The sequence below is a fragment of the Spermophilus citellus genome, assembly GCF_964194105.1.
Source record: "Spermophilus citellus genome assembly, chromosome: 5".
Classification (NCBI taxonomy): domain Eukaryota; kingdom Metazoa; phylum Chordata; class Mammalia; order Rodentia; family Sciuridae; genus Spermophilus; species Spermophilus citellus.
The window spans coordinates 133020963-133041769 of record NC_138186.1 but is presented as its reverse complement, the minus strand read 5'-3'; the positions used below and the strand labels follow the sequence as shown (position 1 = coordinate 133041769).

The window sequence follows — 20807 nt, the reverse complement described above, 5'->3', positions numbered from 1 at the left end:
AAGAGTGAACCTTTTGTGCACTGTTATCAGCCAATTTATCAAACACCATTTGAACATGTTTTTAGTATTAAGAGTCCACAGAGGGACTGGGGTTGTGGCTCAAAAGTAGAGCACCACCTAGCACGGGTTTGATCCTCAGCACCACATAAAATAAAATAAAAATTGTGTCCACCTATAACTAAAGAAAATATATTTAAAAAAAGAGTCTACAGAGGCAAAACTTGACATAGTATTTTTCTATTTTTTATTTCATTTTCTTGTAAGTAAGCACAGTTTGAAGTAGTTCATTATAATAAGTTTATTATTCCATAACTATATGAATAACATCACAACATGCATATACATATTCTCTATACTAAACATTTTTAAGACAGGTTATGACTTAACGTTGCTTTGAATTAATGTTTATAGACAGGTAAGGAGTTAAATGCTCAGACTACCCTCTCCCCCCAAAAAAGGCTAAGTTAATTTTATTTGTAGTCATTTGATTATTAATTTTACCAAGTAAAGAGAATTTCCAAAGGTTTTCCAACAAAGAAAATTTACGCAAGGTTGTAAAGCTATATAAATGGAGTCACTTGGCTATTCACATTTTTGGAGATCCATAAAGCATTTTAGAATTCCTTAAATATCTGTCATGTCATTGTCATAATAATCTCATGTATATCATTGCCAGTTCACATAATAAAACATTCAAAGCCTGCACATGTTAAAATTTCTTCCCTGAAGCTAATCATATTTTATAACTGATTTATAGAAGCTTGTAACTATTATTATAAATACAAATGCTCAGCTATTTCACAAAACAATACTGACAAACATACAATTTTGAGAACCCATAATCCCTGCAAATCCCACTTTCCACCTTCAGCAAATAAGCTGAAATTAGAACATTCATGCCAATTGTAAATTAATAGTGAATGTAAACGTCATGAAAAACAATATGTGGTTTTCTCAGTCTAAAATCCACTGTCTACCTCCCAAAGAATGAGTCTTGAATACTCATTTTTACTACTACCTGTTCTCAGAAGTGGTTGCCCCTCCACAGCCTCTTCTCTAAACCTCATGACACCCAACACACTAAATTCTACTGATTTTTGTCAGGCTCCTATATAAGCAATTAAAGGCAGACTGTCCTTTCTCGTTTCTTTATTCCCTGATTCTGGCAGTGTCTGATACATGGAAAATGCCCAATAAATGTTTGCTAAATAAATTAATGAACAAACTTAACAAAATTGACTCCAGATGTTATAACTAAGCATTGTAATAGGTATTTTATTACTTAAAACTATGTTTAATATGCCAAAACAAGGAGTGAAAACTAGTAATCCAGCAATATATTAATCTTTATATTCATTTCTTTTCATGTACATGGTATCAATAGCCACTAGGGATTATCTTTCAGTGCCTATTTCATTTTTTTCATTCACATTCACTAATGTGACCATAGATTAGCACCAAAGACCATTCCTAAGGAAACATGCTTTGTGAAATGATATACAATAAATATTAACATCGTTATTCAAATAAAATTTCTCATATAAGCCTTTCTCTTTCTGTTTTCAAATCAGGTCCTTTTTATAATACAAGTAGGTCTAACCACTTTTTGTTCTAATTCTCCTTTGGTACAAAAAGCATGACATAAAAAGCAACAGTGTCTGCCAGTTTTAATACAATATTTTATTCTTCTTCCTCTTTTATGTTCTTATAGGTATTCTACTATAGTGGATTGTTATATAACCAAATTGCTTATTATTGTAAATCCCTGTTAGAAATCACATTATATTAGCCCCCCTCCCAATCTGAGGTTTTACTTTCCACAGTTTCAGTCACCCACTGTCAACAGTAGTCTGAAATTTTTAAATAAAAATTCCAGAAATACATACCTCATACATTTTAAATTGTCAGCCATTTTGAGTAGCATAATAAAATCTCATACTGTCCTGCTCCATCCAACCTGGGATGCAAATCATCCACGCAGTACACAATGCATGGATGATTAGTCACTGTTAGTCACTTAATAACAATCTCAGTTATCAGACTCTCCTAGTTTCACAGAATTCAAGTAATCTTTATTTTACTTAATAATGGCCCCAAGGACAATAGTGATTCTGTGATTATATTAAAACATATTGTTACAATTATTCTATTTTATTATTAGTTATGTTAACTCTTAATTTGCTTAATAATTTACATTTTATCACAGATATGTATGTATAGGAAAATAATAATAATATATATATGGTTTGGTTCTACCTTGGGTTTCAGGTACCCAGTGAGGGTTTTGGAACATATTATTTAAAATTTGAATAAAAAGTAACACATAAGTGTTTCCTCCTCAAGCAGAGATTACTGTGTAGTATTGTATTCTTTATTTTGAAAATTTACGCAGAATGATTAAGAAATAGCTAATTTCTTTTTCTCCCTCATACTAATAAATGTTCCAATAAATTACTTTCTATATCAGTTTAATCTTCATAAATAAATCACTATTAAGACTACTGAGAAATGAAATTACTTGAGCTTTTTAAAAAATACAGAACCCTTGATTAATAATTTGATTTTAAACGAAGTTTATCTATAGTATTTGATGCACAAAATCCTTAGACAACCATTACAACAGAAAAAGTCAGTGACAAAAGTATTCACATAACTATATCATAGACCTTAGAAAACAGACGTTCAGAAAAGATTTTAAGGCTACTCAGCAACAGCCTCTGGTAAAACACAACAAACCTTAAAATTGCAATTAGAAATCAAAATATTAGTTCATACTGAGCCAAGATTAGGAAAGTCTTCCATTGTTGGTATTTTCATATTCTTAGTTTTTCAATCAAATAATCAGTCTGTAATTGAAAAAAAACACATAAACATGTTTTTATTCCAGATATCATATCAGATAATTTTGATAATTATCAGATAATTATCTATCAGATAATTTTCTTGACAATCCTATTATAATAAGCCATACCACCCAGAAACACTTGTAATCCCAATGGCTCAGGAGGCTGAGGTAGGAGGATCAACAGTTCAATGCCAGCCTCAGCAACTTAGTAAGGCCCTGAGCAATTCAGCAAGACCCTGTCTCTAAATAAAATATATTAAACAGCTGGTGATGTGGTTAAGCGCCACTGGTTCAATCCCTGGTATCAAAAAAAAAAAAAAAAAAAAAAAAAAAAAAAAAAAAAAGCCATACCAGAAAAGCAAGGTACTATATAGTCTCTTTCTAAAAATGTCTCTCAAAAAAAAAAAAAAAAAAAAACTAATAATGTTATAAACTATAGTAAAGGTATTCTACATTATATACAAATAGGCAGATTTTATAAACTATATTATATATTCATTAAAAAGCATCAATAAGAAATGGAAAATAAAGTTTTAAAAAATAATGTGGATATGAAAGAAACTTAAATGTTATTACTAAGAGAAAGAAGTCAATCTGAAAAGGCTATGTAGTGTGTGATTTTAACTATAAGACCTTATGAAAAGGCAAAACTATGGTAATATTAAAAAAAATCAATGGTTGTCAGTGAATCAAGGGGATGAATAGGCAGAGAATAGAAAATTCTGAATGATATTACATGAGTGAGAATATGTCATACATTTGTCAAAACCCACAGAATGCAGAACATCAAGAGTGAGCCCTAAAGTAAACTTTGAGTAATAATGATAGATCATGTTGGTTCACTCATTATAATAAATGAACCACTGTGATGGGAATGTGATAATGGGGAAAATTGCACATATGTGCAAGCACAGGGTATATGGGAACTCTGTATTTTGCATTCAATTTTACTGACAACCTAAACCTGCTCTAAAAAATAAAGTCTATTTTTGAAAGTAAACTAAAGTTACATCATTTCAGAGAGCCTTTCTCAATCTTCCTTCATAATCTGGAACACTTTATATAAGATATTTTAGAATAAACTTTAATATATTTATCTTTTTTTAAGTCTCATAATACACTACTGAGAATACAGATTAAAGAATTTAGATTCCCAGGATAAACCATTAACAGATCTTAAAATTTTGTTTATTCATGTTTGCCAACTAAAAACTTTCATGAAAGAAAATACATTCTATTATTAAGCTATACTCCCCACTCCCAAAATGTGGTTTAATTAAATTTTTATCACAAATCAAAATCTTATACACAAGTAGAAACAGAGATAGGAAGGAAGGAAGGAAGGGGGGAAGGAGGAAGGGAGGAAAGAAGGGAGGGAAGGAGGGAATCCATTTGTAAAATTTTTTAAAGGCTATGATTTTTAGAGACCACAAGTGCTGCCCTGTTGAACACCCAACATTATTTCAAGTACACACACACACACACACACACACACACACACACAATCTTAAATATACTAAATAAAATCATCTGGATATGTTGAAGAGAAAGATGTTTGAAATTTGAAGTTTCTAGAAATCTGAGGCTTTTTAATTTCTTCTGCACTATTAGAATACTATCATTCACTGACTAATGGCAAATAAATACTATTTGATTATTCAGATACAGTAACTGTCAGTTATCTTATGATAATGGACACAAAAAACAAGAGCCTGGTAAATTACTGGTCAAGTATCCCAGAGAGACCAGAGTCTAAGGAAACTGTCAGACCACCAGCCTATAAATAACTGAATTTTTTTCTTTTACTTATTGACTCAGCAAACATGATTCTGCAAATATTTTAGGCTGCAAGCTTCAACCACAGATCAGGTAGTTAACACTAGTACTAAAGTCCTTTTCTTAGTAGTTTTCTATGGAGTTTAAACTGAAAATCAAAAATTACAAAAACTGGGGCTGGCATTGTAGCTCAGTGGTAAAACAGTTGCCTAGCAAGTGCGAGGCACTGGGTTCAATCCTTAGCACCACATAAAAAAAAACAGATACCTCACAGAAGATGATATACAATCACAGAAGATGATATACAATCAATCAACAAATGCCAAATGTTTTCTCTGATATAAGGATTCTCTGATATAAGGATTCATAGTAGGGTAGGGAGGGGGAGCATGGGAGGAATAGACAAACTTTAGATAGGGCAGAGGGGTGGAAGGGGAAGGGAGGGGACATGGGGTTAGAAATGATGTTGGAATGTGATGGACATCATCATCCAAAGTACATGTATAAGACACAAATTGGTGTGAATATACTTTGTATACAACCAGAGATAATGAAAAATTTGTGCTCTATATGTGTAATATGTATTGTAATGCATTCCACTGTCATTTATAAATTTAAAACATTAATAATAAAAAACTTCTACAATGGACATGATTTTGTAATTGTAAAGTAGACATTACTATTAAATATGTATAACCTTTGACCTGTTTTAAAAATAATAAAATAGGAGCTCCAGTGGTGCAATCAGTTAGCACACGGTACTTCTAAAAATAATAAAATAAATGAATAAAATAAAGTTAAAAAGTCTTTACAAATATTATAAACACTTGCCCAGCATGGTGGTGGTACATGCTTTTAATTCAAGCTACTTGGGAACCTGAGATAGGAAAATTCCAAATTCAAGATCAGCCTAGGCAACTTAACAAGACCTTGTCTCATCAATAAGATAACAAATAACCCAATCAACAAATGGGCCAAGGACCTGAACAGACACTTCTCAGAGGAGGATATACAATCAATCAACAAGTACATGAAAAAATGCTCACCATCTCTAGCAGTCAGAGAAATGCAAATCAAAACCACCCTAAGATACCATCTCACTCCAGTAAGATTGGCAGCCACTATGAAGTCAAACAACAAGTGCTGGCGAGGATGTGGAGAAAAGGGTACACTTGTACATTGCTGGTGGGACTGCAAATTGGTGCGGCCAATTTGGAAAGCAGTTTGGAGATTCCTGAGAAAGATGGGAATGGAACCACCATTTGACCCTGCTATTGCCCTTCTCGGACTATTCCCTGAAGACCTTAAAAGAGCATGCTACAGGGATACTGCCACATCGATGTTCATAGCAGCACAATTCACAATAGCTAGACTGTGGAACCAACCCAGATGCCCTTCAATAGATGAATGGATAAGAAAAATGTGGTGTCTATACACAATGGAGTACTATGCAGCAATAAAAAATGACAAAATCATAGCATTTGCAGGGAAATGGATGGCACTAGAGCAGATTATGCTTAGTGAAGCTAGCCAATCCCTAAAAAACAAATACCAAATGTCTTCTTTGATATAATGAGAGCAACTATGAACAGAGCAGGGAGGAAGAGCAGGAAGAAAAGAGTAACATTAAACAGAGACATGAGATGGGAGGGAAAGGGAGAGAAAAGGGAAATTGCATGGAAATGAAGGGAAACCCTCATTGCTATACAAAATTACATATAAGAGGTTGTGAGGGGAATGGGAAAATAAACAAGGAGAGAAATGAATTACAGTCTATGGGGTAGAGAGAGGAGATGGGAGGGGAGGGGAGGGGGGATAATAGGGGATAGGAAAGGTAGCAGAATACAACAATTACTAATAGGGCATTATGTAAAATTGTGGATGTGTAACCGACGTGATTCTGCAATCTGCATTTGGGGTAAAATTGGGGGTTCATAACCCACTTCAATCTAATGTATGAAATATGATATGTCAAGAGCTTTGTAATGTTGTGAACAACCAATAAAAAAAAATAAAAGTCAAAAAAAAAAAAAAAGACCTTGTCTCAAAATAAAAAAATAAAAAGGGCTGGGGACATAACTCAGTGAAACACTGCTTGCCTAGCATGCACAAAGCCCTGGGTTTGATCTCCAGTAACCACATCCAAACGCACACAAAACTATAAAAAAATCAGTTTCTATATTGATGTTGATTATAGTAGAAACAGTACCTAACTTATTTACTGAGTACTATCTGCAAGGTACTATTTATTTATTGGCAATACTAGCAATTGAATCCAGAGCCTAACAAATGCTAGGCAAACGTTCTACCAATGACCTTACTCTTAGCCTTACAAAGTACTGATTTAAGTGCTTTATACAGAAATCATCTCATCATCTCTTTTATTAACCCTAAGGACAGGTAAAACAGAACTTAAACCTGGGCTGCAGACGTTACTCAGTGGTATAATACTTACATAGCGTGCACCAGGCCCTAGGTTCAACATCAGCAAAAAAAAAAAAAAAAAAAAAAAAAAAAGTAATCTGTACCTGATTCCTCAAGTAAGCAATGGAGCCAGAATTTGTATTCAAATCTGACTCCAAAGTCTAAATTCTTAATGTCTTGCTTTTCTATATCATATACCCCAATTGCAATGGAGAGATTGGCCATAGCTTCTCTCCCTATAGACCTGATAACTACAAAATCCCCCAAAGTAAAAATATTACTTTGAATATATACAAAGCAGTTTGTTAAAACAGGTGTTCAAGCTACTGCAAGCTATAAGTGCCTAATCTTGCAAGAAAAGAAGCTTCAACAAAAGGACAAATATTTTAAATATGCTTGCATATTCTTGATACAATAACACTTACTGTGATAAACCAATAGGAATTTATTCTATAAACCAACTTGGATAAGAAGCCCAACTGACTGACTGGTGCCAGAACATGAAGGTGCAAGTGGGAAATGGAACAGAATGGTGGCACATGGAAACCCATCCTAAAACAGAGAAGAAAGAAATGATTGACAAATCAGCTCTACAATAATTAAAAACAATTTATAGGTTAAATGACATATAAAAGATATACAAAATATGTTACCTAAAGTAGAAAGAATATCACTCACATATCTCTTTTAGTATATTTCTTTACACACTTCATAGTATTCACACAGTTCCTCTTCTTTTCATGTTCAAGTTCATAGTAATAAACTCTTTAACAAGGAAGGGCTTAATAGCACATTATATCTCAGAATAACCTTTATAAATTCTGAGCTGACATTATTCCTTATCAGTTCAGTCCTTATAACATTAAGTTTGAATTCTAAGATATGTTCCTGTAATGAATCTAATAAAGTTTTGGGGTACACAAGCAGTAGTGTTACTTTATTCCAAGGTATAACCAGTAGATGGCATGCTTTCTCCTGTAATAAAGTACTCAGGCATTTCTTTGCGAACCAATATTTCAAAAGTGATATCAATCATATCATCTTGTTAAAAAAAAAAACTTTGATCACCTAAATTTAATACTAAAAATAAGTCAGATGATAATTATTCATAAGTATGATTTAACCTCTTAAAAATCCATTTTCAATTTCACTTTAAAGATGGGTAAGCAAAGATTAAAAGTTTAAGAGCTGAGCACAATGGTTCATGCCTGTAGCCCCAGCTAGTTGAGAGGCAGAGGAAGAAGGATCACGTGATCCCAGGAGTTTGAGACCAGCCTGGGCAACACAGCCAGACTCTTTCTCAAAAATAAAAAATAAAGACTCTTCCCAAGGCCACAAAATTAAAATATGGTGGAGCTAGGAGTAAATTTCAGGGATCTTGACTCCTTATCCAGTATTCTTTTTTCTAATAAGCAGTTCCAAAACTGAGAAAGGAACATGTTTGTTCAGGCCAGAAGATCTTAAATACCATATGTTACTTGTCATTACCACATTAAGATAACGCTTAACAGTTTTCAGAGGATCTTCATACACACAATCTCATTAGTATACAAGTAGGTAGAGCAGTATTATTGTGGATAACTAAAATGACTTGTCTAAAATGACACAGCTAGTACAAGTACAGTACACAAATGATATGGATAGTATTAGAGAATTCTGAATTCTGGTTCAGAAGTGTTAGAAAAGTATCTCTACTATACCTTGCCTTGGAACTGCCTACATCACACAGGACAAAGTCAGAAATCTTTTTAAAAAGAATACTATAATTTAAATTAATTAAAACAGTTAATTGAACATTATGTGTTTTTTCTCAGATTGGCAAATGCCAGAGTTCAAATTAGCAGGCAATAAATCCAATTTAATTTCATGCCAGAAGTCTAATAATGTATTCTTTATCATTTTTTTATTTTAATTTGTTATATATGATAATAGAATGCATTACAATTCATATTACATATATAGAGTACAATTTTTCATATCTCTGGTTGTGCAGAGTTAATAATGTCTTTTTAAATCACAAAAAAATAAAGATTGGTCTAATAAAATTCATTTTATACACAATTTTATAGAAATCCCAAACAGAATAAAGAAAAAAAGGACTCATAACTATTTTAACTACCCATTGTTTATATATATATTTGTCTAAACTATTAAGTGGATATTTTTGGAAGATATTAAGAAATGAGAGGAAGAAGTTTTATCAAATTTTTATTATATGAACTATATTCTCACTTTCAGGAAAAAAATGTATTTAAACCAAAATTCTGTAACTGCTATTCCCTTTTTCATGAAAAATAACATGTCAGAAAAATCAATAATGCAAAATGTTAGTTTCTATCTGATGTATACATACCTCATATTTGAAAAGTCAGTGAAATTGTTATTTTTAAGAATGGTCTTTCCAACAGTTACCATGTTTTCCACTATAAAACAGGAAAGAAACATTAGACTATAGGAGATGTTAAGTTCACTAAATTGTTATTAATCTTAAGTTTTGGGGTTCTGGTCAAAAGTCACGTCAAATGGGGAAACATTTAGAGACACATTCAATAGCTTTAAGTCAACAAGAAATCTGTTCATCGACAACTGAAATGAATATTCAAATTGAGCTCTAGTGCATTATCATTATCACAAAATATTACACACATAAGTTGGCTTTGGAAAGCAGTTGAGAGATATTATCAAGTGGCTATTTAGAACATTATAGTGATGCCTATTTTAATAAAGAGAATAGGTAATTATACAGAAATTGAATTAAGAAAAAAGATAGCATGTTCACCACAGCATTATCCACAATATGCAAAATACAGAATTAACCTAAGTGTCCACCCTCAGATGAATGGATAAAGAAAATATCACATATACGTATATATGTATATATACACACACAATAAAATGATATTGAGCTTTAAAAAGAAAGAAATTCTGGCGTGTGACAACATGGATGAGCTTAGAGGACCTCATGCTCAGTAAAATAAGCAAGGTACAGAAAGCTGAATAGTGTATGATCTCACTTAAATATCAAATCTAAAAAAGCTAAACTCATAGAAACAGAGTAGAATGGCGGTTAGCAGGGGCTGGAGGCGGGGTAGGGTTGGGAGATGTTGGTCAAACAACACAAAACCTCAATTAAAAGGAGTAAGTTCATACAACATGATGAGAATGTACTGTTATCCTTAAAAATGATAGTAGATTTTAAGTTTTCTCATCACCAAAAAATGGCATATGAGTTAATGTATATGTTAATTAGCTCAATTTACTCATTTCATAATGTATACATATTTCAAGACATCTTATATAAAATAAACATGTACATTTTTGTCAATTCAAAAACAAATTTTTTAAAAGACAGAAAAACCAAATTTGTCTTTAAGCCCAAATTAGAAATAAGATATCCCTTCAAGTGATCCTAGTCTTTACTAGTTAAACATTTATATAATGATTTTGACTTCCAATTTCTATGTCATATCATTTTTCATCTCTTTTTTTTTTTTTATGGCCTAAAGTGGGAAAAAGAAGTCTCCCTATTAGAAAAATGTTGGTAGCCTGGGTCTTCAAAGTATAATGGGAAAACTTAAGCCTATACATACTATAACCATGCATCTAAAAGGGGAAGAAGTAAGAGATTCGACAAAGGACAGCTGTTATATTGAGGCTTACTAAACTGCTAATATTTACTTCTCTAAATCAGGCTTGCACTGGGAGACTACCAGTTTCTTACATTTTAAATGAATTGATATAATGCCTGTATTAAGCAAGGCCTGGTAATTAAAGGATGTGTATTATAACCTCTCTAAAGCAACCACTAAATAAAGAAATATAAAAAGTAGTAAATATGGGGGGGGGGCTGGGATTATGGCTCAGTGGTAGAGCACTTGCCTAGCATGTGTAAAGAACTGGGTTTAATTCTCAGCACCACATATAAATAAAAGAATAAAATAAAAGTCCATCAACATCTAAAAAAGGAATATTTTTTAAAAAGCAGTGAATATGACAACAGATAAATTTAAGAGAAATATAAAAAGCAAAAGTGAAAAATAAGATATAAAGCAACATATAACAAATGGGACAAATGGCACAATAGTAGACCTAAACCCAATGATATAATGGGTTACACTAAAAGTCAATGGGTTAAACATTCCAACTAAGAGATTTTATATTTTAACAAAATACAAGATTCAACCATATCTGTTTTCAAGTATTTAAATATAAATATGCATTTGGTTGAAAGTAGAAAATAATATGCAATGCAAATAGTAAATAATAAAGTAGAAACAGCTAAATTATCACACAAAATAGACTCAAAGAATATTTCCATAAAGAGATATTTTATAATTTAAATAATCAACTTATTGAGAAGATATGACAATCCTAATTATATATTTACATAAAATCAAATTCTTCAAAATACATGAAATAAAATCTGCTCTCTGTATTTCATTGCTATATACTCTTTATTATTTCATTTTTTATACTTATTTTGGGTTGATTTGCTTGCCTCTTTCTAACATCTGAAAGTGGTAACTGAAGTCATTGGTTTTAAACTTCCTTTTCTAATATGAGCATTTAAAGCATAAATTTTCTCCTAGGTACCACTTTACCAGCACCCCACAAATTCTAACATGTTGTATTTTCATGACCAATCCACTCAAAATTATTTTCTTCTTTGACCTATTTAGGAATTACTTAGAAGTGTGCAATATAAGTGTATGTGCGTATACATATTGGAAATATTTAGAAATATGTTCTTTAATTTATAAATATTTAGTCCAGGTTTTGTTATTTCTACAATTTAATTTTATTATCTTCAGATGACATTTTATTAAATTTCAAGCATTTGCAATATGAAAATATTTTACTGATTAGAATATACTGTACTTTGGTGAATGTGAATATGTGCTCTTCAAGATATGTGTATTCTGCAGCTAAGTGGTATTCTATAAATGTCAGTAATGGTCACTAGACTTGATAGTATCACTGAGCTCCTCCATATGCTTAATACTTCTCTACCTTTACAGATTATATAAAAAAATTAATCACTACTGTTAAGATTTCAATATGGAAATATTCAAATATATATAAAAGTAGAGAGAAAAACATAGTGAAATCCCAAATACCCACCAGCTGCTTAAAAATTGGTAACATTTGATATGCAACAGTTATAAAACTAGTTACAACAGCAGCTTCTATTTTCCCAAACCTACCTCTACCTTAAAAATAAATAGAAAAGTTCCAAAACTTCTAAAGAAAATATAATGTCTAAGAAACTATCACAAGAATGAAATGGAAACTTTTAATACCAAAGAAATACTAGAATGTTTCAATTTCAGGTAAATTTAGGTTAAATCTGCAGGGTACAGAGGCACATGCCTCTAATCCCAGCGACTTGTGATGGCGAGGGAGAAGGATCACAAGTACAAATTACAGAGACCTTGTCTCAAATTCTAAAAAAATAAAATAAAAAAGGACTGGCAGGCACAGTGGCACACAACTGTAATCCCAGCAGCTAGGGAGGCTGAGGCAAGAGGATCTCAAATTCAAAGCCAGTCTCAACAACTTAGTGAGGCCTTGAGTAATTTAACAAGACCCTGTCTCAAAAAACAAAAAAATAAATAAGGGCTGGGGATGTGGATCAGTGGTTAAGTGCCCCAAATTCAATCCCCAGTACCCAAAAAAAAAAAAAAAAAAAAAAAAAAAAAAAAAAAAAAACGGGCAGGGGACTGGGGATGTAGCTCAGTAGCAAAGCACCAAGCACCCCTGGGTTCAATTCCCATTACCAAATAAATAAATAAATGAAGTTAAATCTGATCTTTATAAGCTCAACTGCAATCTTCTGGTATAAACCTATGTTTCTCAAAAGTACTAAAAGAACTTCAAATACTAAAAATCTTTGTAGTATCCAGAAACAACAATTTAAAAACTGGCAAGTCTAGCCTAAATTAACTATATCCACATCAAAATTTCCATTTATTTATCTATCTTGTAGGGTACCTTACAGTATTAACCAAACTAATCCCAAACCCTGATGACAAAATCTACAAATTACATTTTGAAGTGAACTTAGGAATGTTTTAGGAAATGATAGCTGACGAGTCACAGAAGGTACAAGTTGGAAAATACAGAATAATTCTGTAAGAAGCAAAATTCAGAATCTCCTTTTCAGAAACTAAGTTCATCACTCAAATCTCATAATTAAATTATTGCTAATTCATCTACATTAGTGATTGATCTTAATGGAGTATAAACATGATCTTACTATGAGACAATATGCCATATTGTAACTTGTTTGTTTAAATTTTTTCATAGCACTTTCCATTTGCAGAGTCAAGAAATGCCAACATTTTTAAAAATTCAAACATTATCTTTGAAAAAATTTAAATATTAAATAACATGATGTCTGGTGTTTGCTTCAAGTCACCTCTGGGATGTTAATACTTGAAAAAATGACCACAAGTTAATAAATACTGAAGCTAAGTGATGAATACATGGGAGTTCCAAACAGTCATAATGGACCCTTTTCATCCTAGCTAGATATTTTAATGGTCACTACCATTGCTGATACCAATTCAAGATGATAAACCTATGAATAACAGTGCCATCATCTTACCCAATTCTATTTGTTCTCTCTTTAGATCATTGCAATTTCTAATATGCTTCTTTGGCACTATAAGATAATGATGAGGTGCTGCTGGTTTTATATCTTTGAAGCAAACAAGGTCTTCATTCTAAAGTGAAAAAAAAAGTATTTGTTAGTGAAATTTAGAAAATAATTTCCTAACACTATTGTGGCATAACTTAAACATCATAAACCTCTGAAAGGAAAATGGTATGCATGCTACAAAAAAAAAAGCCATACTGAGCAATTTTATGATTATGTACTAAGTATATAAAAACAAGCATAACTTCTGACATGAGATGATAATTTATTCCAAATAAAAAGCCTTAAAATTTCGGCTTTTACAAGAGAAAAATCTATCTTTCTTACAGAACTTTAATCAATCTTAGATTTTAAAAAATCAGTATCAATAAGCAGAGTTTCCTCAGTAAAATTTCCCAAATGCACAGTTGCTCATTATTCTCCATTCCAAAAGCACAAATTCATTGAAAAAATTCAATTTGAATGAGGGCCTCAAATTCATGTCAGTAATCTCATTATTATCCTAATATGGCAAACACAATAATTATACCAGTTTATCTATTTTTTTATTATGGTTTTGCTGTCTAGTGATAAATTTAAATATTGATATACATGGATTATTTTATAAAGGGATAAGGCAAAGGATCACAATGTTCTTGTTTAAAGTTTTCCATTTTTTCTTTCAGCTAAGAAACAAGTAGTACTGGTCATCAAATCTTGCAACAAAAAATTGCCATACTAACATAGCCCAGATTAGTTATCATAGTTGATAACACAATTTCATATTTTTATTTCCCCTCAATTATGACATTGATTTTTAAAAGTTCAGAGGCAATTCCTTCTGGTTCAGAATACATCCTGATTAGAATTAGTTTGAGATGATAAAACTGAATTCTGCCTCAAAGCAGGAGTAACATTTTTTGGATTAATAAAACTAGAAAGGGGCTGGGGATGTGGCTCAAGCGGTAGCGTGCTCGCCTGGCATGCGTGCGGCCCGGGTTCGATCCTCAGCACCACATACCAACAAAGATGTTGTGTCCGCCGAGAACTAAAAAAAATAAATATTAAAATTCTCTCTCTCTCTCTCTCTCTCTAAAAAAAATAAAAATAAAAAAAATAAAACTAGAAAATGTCAATCTAAAGGATATCAGCAGAAAAAAACATTCCTATATAAACCTGCTGTTTCACACTCCATGACTCAGCTATATGACCAGAATACTCAGTTCTTTGTCTATCTCCCAAATCTCTATTTTGAAATATTTTATGTATTTTTACGTATAATTTGTTTTCCTAATTCTAATTTTAAAAAAACAACAACTACTACCATCAACATATCTGTGATCAGCACCAAGAATAGAAAAAAGTCCTATCAAAAGCAAAGAAACTTAATGACATTAGTGATTAAATTAGATTTCCACCAAGATTTCAAACATATTGAAATTGGCTCTCTGATGTCATACTCTCTCTCATTGCTACTATTGGTTGAGCCACTATTTGGATCTCTATTTTAAGACTATACTTCTATTCCAAAGATATGCTGCCAAAAAATATGAAATTATATAAGTAAAAAATTATTCTTTGCAGTGAGATTTATGATGAGAGAATGAAAATAACACGAAGATCCATAATTCAACTAGAACAGTGGCTGAATAAATTGTGATAAATCCCTATAATGAAGTATTATTTGGTTATAAAAAGGAACAATAATAATCTCTATATACTCATGCAACTATTTCTATGATATATTCCTAATATTTTAAAACTAGCAAGGAGCCTACAGAACGGGAGAAAATTTTTGCCATTTGCATTAGACCAGAGACCCTACACCTACTAGAAGAAAATGTAGGCCCAAATCTCCATCATTTGGCTCAGGAACCAAATTCCTCAACAAGTTTCTGAAAGCACAAGAAGTAAAATCAAGAATAAATAAATGGGATTGTATCAAACTAAAAAGCTTCTTCATAGCAAAGGTAACAATCAAGAACATGAAGAGAGAGCCTACAGAATGGAAGAAAATCTTTGCCACCTACATCTCAGATACAGCATTAATCGCCAGGATATATAAAGAATTTAAAAAAAAATTAATACCAAAAAACAAATAACCAATCAATAAACAGGCAAAGGAACTGAAGAGACACTTCACAGAAGAAGTGAAGAAATTTGAATGGTCAATAAGTAGATGAAAAAAGGTTCAACATCTTTAGCAATTAGAGAAATGCAAATTAAAATTACATTGAGGGATTGGGGTATGGCTCAAGCGGTAGTGCACTCGCCTGGCATACATGCGGCCCAGGTTCGATCCTCAGCACCACATACAAACAAAGATATTGTGTCCGCCAAAAAACTAAAAAATAAATATTAAAAAATTCTCTTTCTTTCTCTCTCTCTCTCTTAAAAAAACTACATTGAGATTTCTGTTTAAAATAGCTAGAATAGCTTTTCTTTCCACAAACTATGCCCTGATACCTAAAGCAAATAAAAAGTAATAACATTTGAATATCATGTCATCTAAGGTTTTAGAACAACTTTGATTATCAAAGATGGAGGAGTTATATTAATACTAAAATTTCCTCAGTATGAGTTCAAACATGATGAAATCTAATCCAGTACTGTTTAACCATTTTCCCATTATTGCCACTCTAGGATCCTTTTAAGACATTCATAGGATTTTAATACCATAGATATATCATTTATCTGTTTAGATATATCATTTATCTGTTTATGCATTCTATGCAAATCTGTGCATAGATTCTGTGCATAGGATTTTCCTATATAGAAGAGTAACATATTTCCCCCACCACAACAAAAAACAATTTTTACCCCCTTGGGAATAGATAAACTCCCTGATGAGAATGCATGATTTAACCTTTGATTAGTCCAATTCTGCAGAACATGGTGAGAAAAGATTGTATAGAAGTCTATGTGGTAAGGAATCTTCTTTAGCTTCTGCTGGACAGTTTCCCAGACTAAAGTCTACATGATGTTGGTAACTTACCAACAAATCAAGTGATCTCTGTATATATAAATTATTAGTATATCCCACTTCATATGAACCCAATAACTTCTAGATGTTTATAATGAATATAACATGAATACACTGTAAATATATTATACACATATAATGAAAAACATACAAACTAAATACTAGGTAATTAGTTCCTTTGTGTGTTGGGACAGGGCACTGGGAAGTGAAATCAGGTCCTTTCTCCTAAGCCCCAACTCCTCCTGTTTGCCAAATTTCTGAGAAAGCTGACTATATTTGATATTCACACTCCCCTCAGATTCTTCTCAATCAACTGAAACTGCTTTCTGTCTCACCACTGCACTTCAGTTGCTCTCCTACCTATGTCTCAATTCCTCTAGAAATTCCTCCCTTAGCTCTCAAACCTGGGTTAGACGCCCCTCCCACAAGCTTACAAAATACAGTAAAACCACCTGACCACACCACAGGGCACTGTAATTGGCTGCCACCTCTGTATGCATTCCACCCTTTAAATTATAAAACCTACAGGCAGACTGTCTGTCCTTTTATCTTGTCCACCACTGACTCCAAAACCACCTCTCAGCGCAGCGAATTAAAGAATGATTACTACACAATCTTGGGAGCTTATTTTCTCAAAAAGATTTTTTTTTTTAACAAGTAGAACAGGTTGAATACGGTGTGTATCACATATCTCAGAAAATATCTGAGCAAAGTCAGTCTGAAAATTGCCACATATCCCAACTGATATCACTTCAGTAGAAATCAGAGGCTATTAAGTCGGACTTCAGACCCACTGCCCTCAACCCCAGCCGATTTTCAGCTAATCTAACATTTTGGCATTATCTGTTTTCTACTAGATTTCTCGTCAGTGTTGGTTATGAAGAGTGCTCAGAATTTAAGATCTCTAATTAGAAAGGAGGAAAAAAGAATTCCTGTAATAAAAGGAATTATTCCTGGAATAAAAGGTCCCCAAATGCTCTTTTATGCCAAGAATCTCGCTACCTGCAGCTCTCTCATTACTTTTTCTCCCCTGGGAACTGTCTCGTTGGAGACACTCCGGGGGTCTCCCGAGAGAAGTCAGGGTCCTTCACACAACACCCTTCAGACCCACTGCCCTCAACCCCAGCCGGTCCACACAGCCCCTCTGCCTCCCGAGCTCTGCACGGTGATCCGGATCCTCCCCACCCGGTCCACACCGGTTAGGCCTCCCTCCCGGAGCTCCGAGGGGCGGTCGGACGTCCACCCACCTCACAGGGCAGGAGTTCGGTGCTGGTCTCCTGCTGCCTCGCAATCCGACAGAACAAGCAGTTGCTGTCGTAGTCCCCGGAGTCTAGGGACTCTGCGGCGACCTTGGAGGTTTTATTTGATTTACTGTCAGAGGCCGAAGACAAGTCGCCGATCACCTGCCCCTCCGCCATGGTACCTGTTTCGGCCGCCAAAAACCCCCGGCTTCTCCAAGAATACTGCGCCGGCGCGGGCCCGCCTCCCGCACCTCCTGGGTTTAACCTCAAGGCGTCGCCCTTCGACCGGCTTTGGGTCAGGCAAGAAGTGGGACGCATGCGCTGATCCAGACTGACGGAAGAATGAGGACTAAGCGATCAGCTTTGGGCCTCGAAACCAGTTGCCACGAGGGAGCGAGCGAGGACGTTAGAGGGTCGCCCCGCCTGCTGCCCCTCCTTGGTAATGACGTACCGCGTCTGCCGAGACGCAGGAGCGCGCCGCGCGTCGTGGTGACATCACCGGGCGCGGAATCTTAGGGCCAGAAGGAGTGTGTCGCGTCCATGATAGCCGCCTGTCGTATGGTGTCCTAATAACGGGTTACGCCGCCGGGTTTTTGTTGTTGTGGTTGTTTTGTTTTTCTTGTATTTTCTTTTTTAATTCAAAAAAATGAAAGGTCTAAAGGCTTGATTTTAAGAATTCGTAGGTTTTAGGAGAATGAGCAAATTTTCTGGATCCTTGTTTTAGCACAAATCATGTTCAGTGGTTTTTGTACCCTTCCTTGTTCAGTTTACAATAATTTCAGGATTTAAGCTCAAAGTGAAGTTAATATCTCTGTTTACTTTTTCTTAACAGCACCCTAGATCGAAATATCAGTCTTTGTTACTTTACAGACCTTATACAATAAAGGCGAAGTCCTGTTGTTTGATACCCCAAAATACTCCAGAATTTCACTGCTAATGCCTCGTTATGCCACGTTGTGAGCACTGCCAACGCCGCTGCAATACCTTGTGTTACTTCTTGACTTCTTGCCGTTCAAACAACCTTTCGGTAACAACCATGCCTAAAGTAAAAGCACTAGTTCTTTAATTCGGTATTGAAGGTGGATTATAATTTCGCCTCATCTTTTCTTTTTATGCTTCTTCTCATTTGCTGTGCACCTAAAATCTGCCAGTTGTTTTCCTAATAGTCAAAACATGGTTGGTTTTTATAGTCCATACTCCAGGGATAAGGAAACAAACTCAAGACTTCAACAGCACAACACACACAATTGAGTTCATATAAAGGTTTTGTTATTCTCACCTAGCCTACCCCAGGACCCTGCTTGGATCCCAGGCACCCACATAAAAATATAGGCGAATGATGGTAAAAAGGAAAAATGAATTGTGATGTAGTTTGATTAAAATGGGGAGAAGCACCTACTTTGCTTGCTTGCTTTGCCTTTCCCACAGAAGCAGTTGCAATTGATAGACACAAAAGCCAGGTTATGCACACATGTAGATTCTAGCTAGGCTGTACTTTGCCAGAGTACACATCATCCTTAATTTCCGTGATGTCAGTCCTCAGCAGGAGAAAGTTGTTATTCTCATTATGAGGAAGTTCAGAGATTTAAAACTTTAATTTGAAAAGGAACTGTTTCAAGTCCTAGAGAAAAACAAGCCATCAGGAAATTGCCATTAATTTCAGGGGGAGTCCCTTACAGTTTGTCTTCACTCCAGAACCCATCAGCCTTTTTGAACACACAACTCCAATACATAATAGGGGCTGGGGTTGTGGCTCAGCGGTAGAGCACTTGCCTAGCACATTTGAGGCGCTGGGTTTGATCCTCAGCACCACATAACCATATATAAATAATTAAATAAAGGTATTGTGTCCAATCACAACTAAAAAATATATTCAAAAAAAAGAAATATATAATAAATGAATAATTCAGTAATGTTTTTTAGTTGAATTCATGTTGTCATCAAAAAACAAATGTATATATATATATATGGTAGTTGTAAGCATTCAAGATATTTTTTATTTCTCTTTCAGTGGCCAGTTGAATGGCCCTTTCACAGCCCCTCAGCAGTCAAGGCAGAGTTCGGAATCAGAGCATCATACTTTGCCAAATTTAAGGATTTACATTTTCCATATCTACTACACTTTCACATCACTCTTATTTGCACTGTTCCCACTGAAATAACCTTGTTTCTATCTCTTCACATTCAAATTCCACACAAATTCCAAGCCACTCAAATGTCTTTTTCATGAAATTTTCTTTGATTAACCAAAGCAAAATAAGCACTTCCTCTTGTGAATTAATCTAGTAGAATTTTAATAATTCTCTTGTAGAACTTTGTATCCTATAGCTATTTATGTATATATATTTTTCCCTAGTAGAAATTAGGTTTTTGACAACAGGAACAGTTGTCTTTGAAAATCCCATAGTACATAATACAATATTTTGCTTAATAGTTGATGAACAAAATGATTATGAGCAAGATCAGTGCATGAGAGTGTCCAGATTTTGCAGTGTATAAAGACACAACAAATGAGTATGCTAATTCATATCATCCATCTATATTAACTTTTATAAAATCATAGACCAACCTGGAGATTCCAAGCACCCTAGTCAAGTTCTAAAGCAGTGAAGAAAATCCTCCTACAAACCTATATTGAGTACATATGGCCACACATGCAACTTAAACCACTCGCCTGCATACTGACACACACCCCTGCCCCAGTTGCTTCTGTTCTGACTGCACTCCTAGTGACACCTGAGATTGCTTCTCTCACTTTCCTAGTCCTTTAAAAAGCTTTCTTCCAGTTCCCTGTATTTTAACTGATAAAGTTACTTACCATGAAACTGGGAGAACAACACAACATATTTGAAAATTATGTAGATGATGTATCTTGGTGTGGGCACAGGCAAAATGTAGGCA

At 33.9% G+C, this 20807-nt stretch overlaps 1 protein-coding gene across 1 annotated transcript; it reads right to left on the bottom strand.

Moving 5' to 3' along the window:
- Positions 1-221: 221 nt before the first annotated feature.
- On the bottom strand, positions 222-18339 carry HINT3 (histidine triad nucleotide binding protein 3). Its single transcript, XM_081293810.1, has 5 exons — positions 17913-18339; positions 13653-13770; positions 9399-9468; positions 7471-7597; positions 222-2846 (listed from the first exon to the last, which is right to left on the bottom strand). Exons 1-5 carry the CDS (start codon positions 18222-18224, stop codon positions 2814-2816), a joined length of 660 nt encoding a protein of 219 aa, XP_081149936.1. The 5' UTR covers positions 18225-18339; the 3' UTR covers positions 222-2813.
- Positions 18340-20807: the final 2468 nt, after the last annotated feature.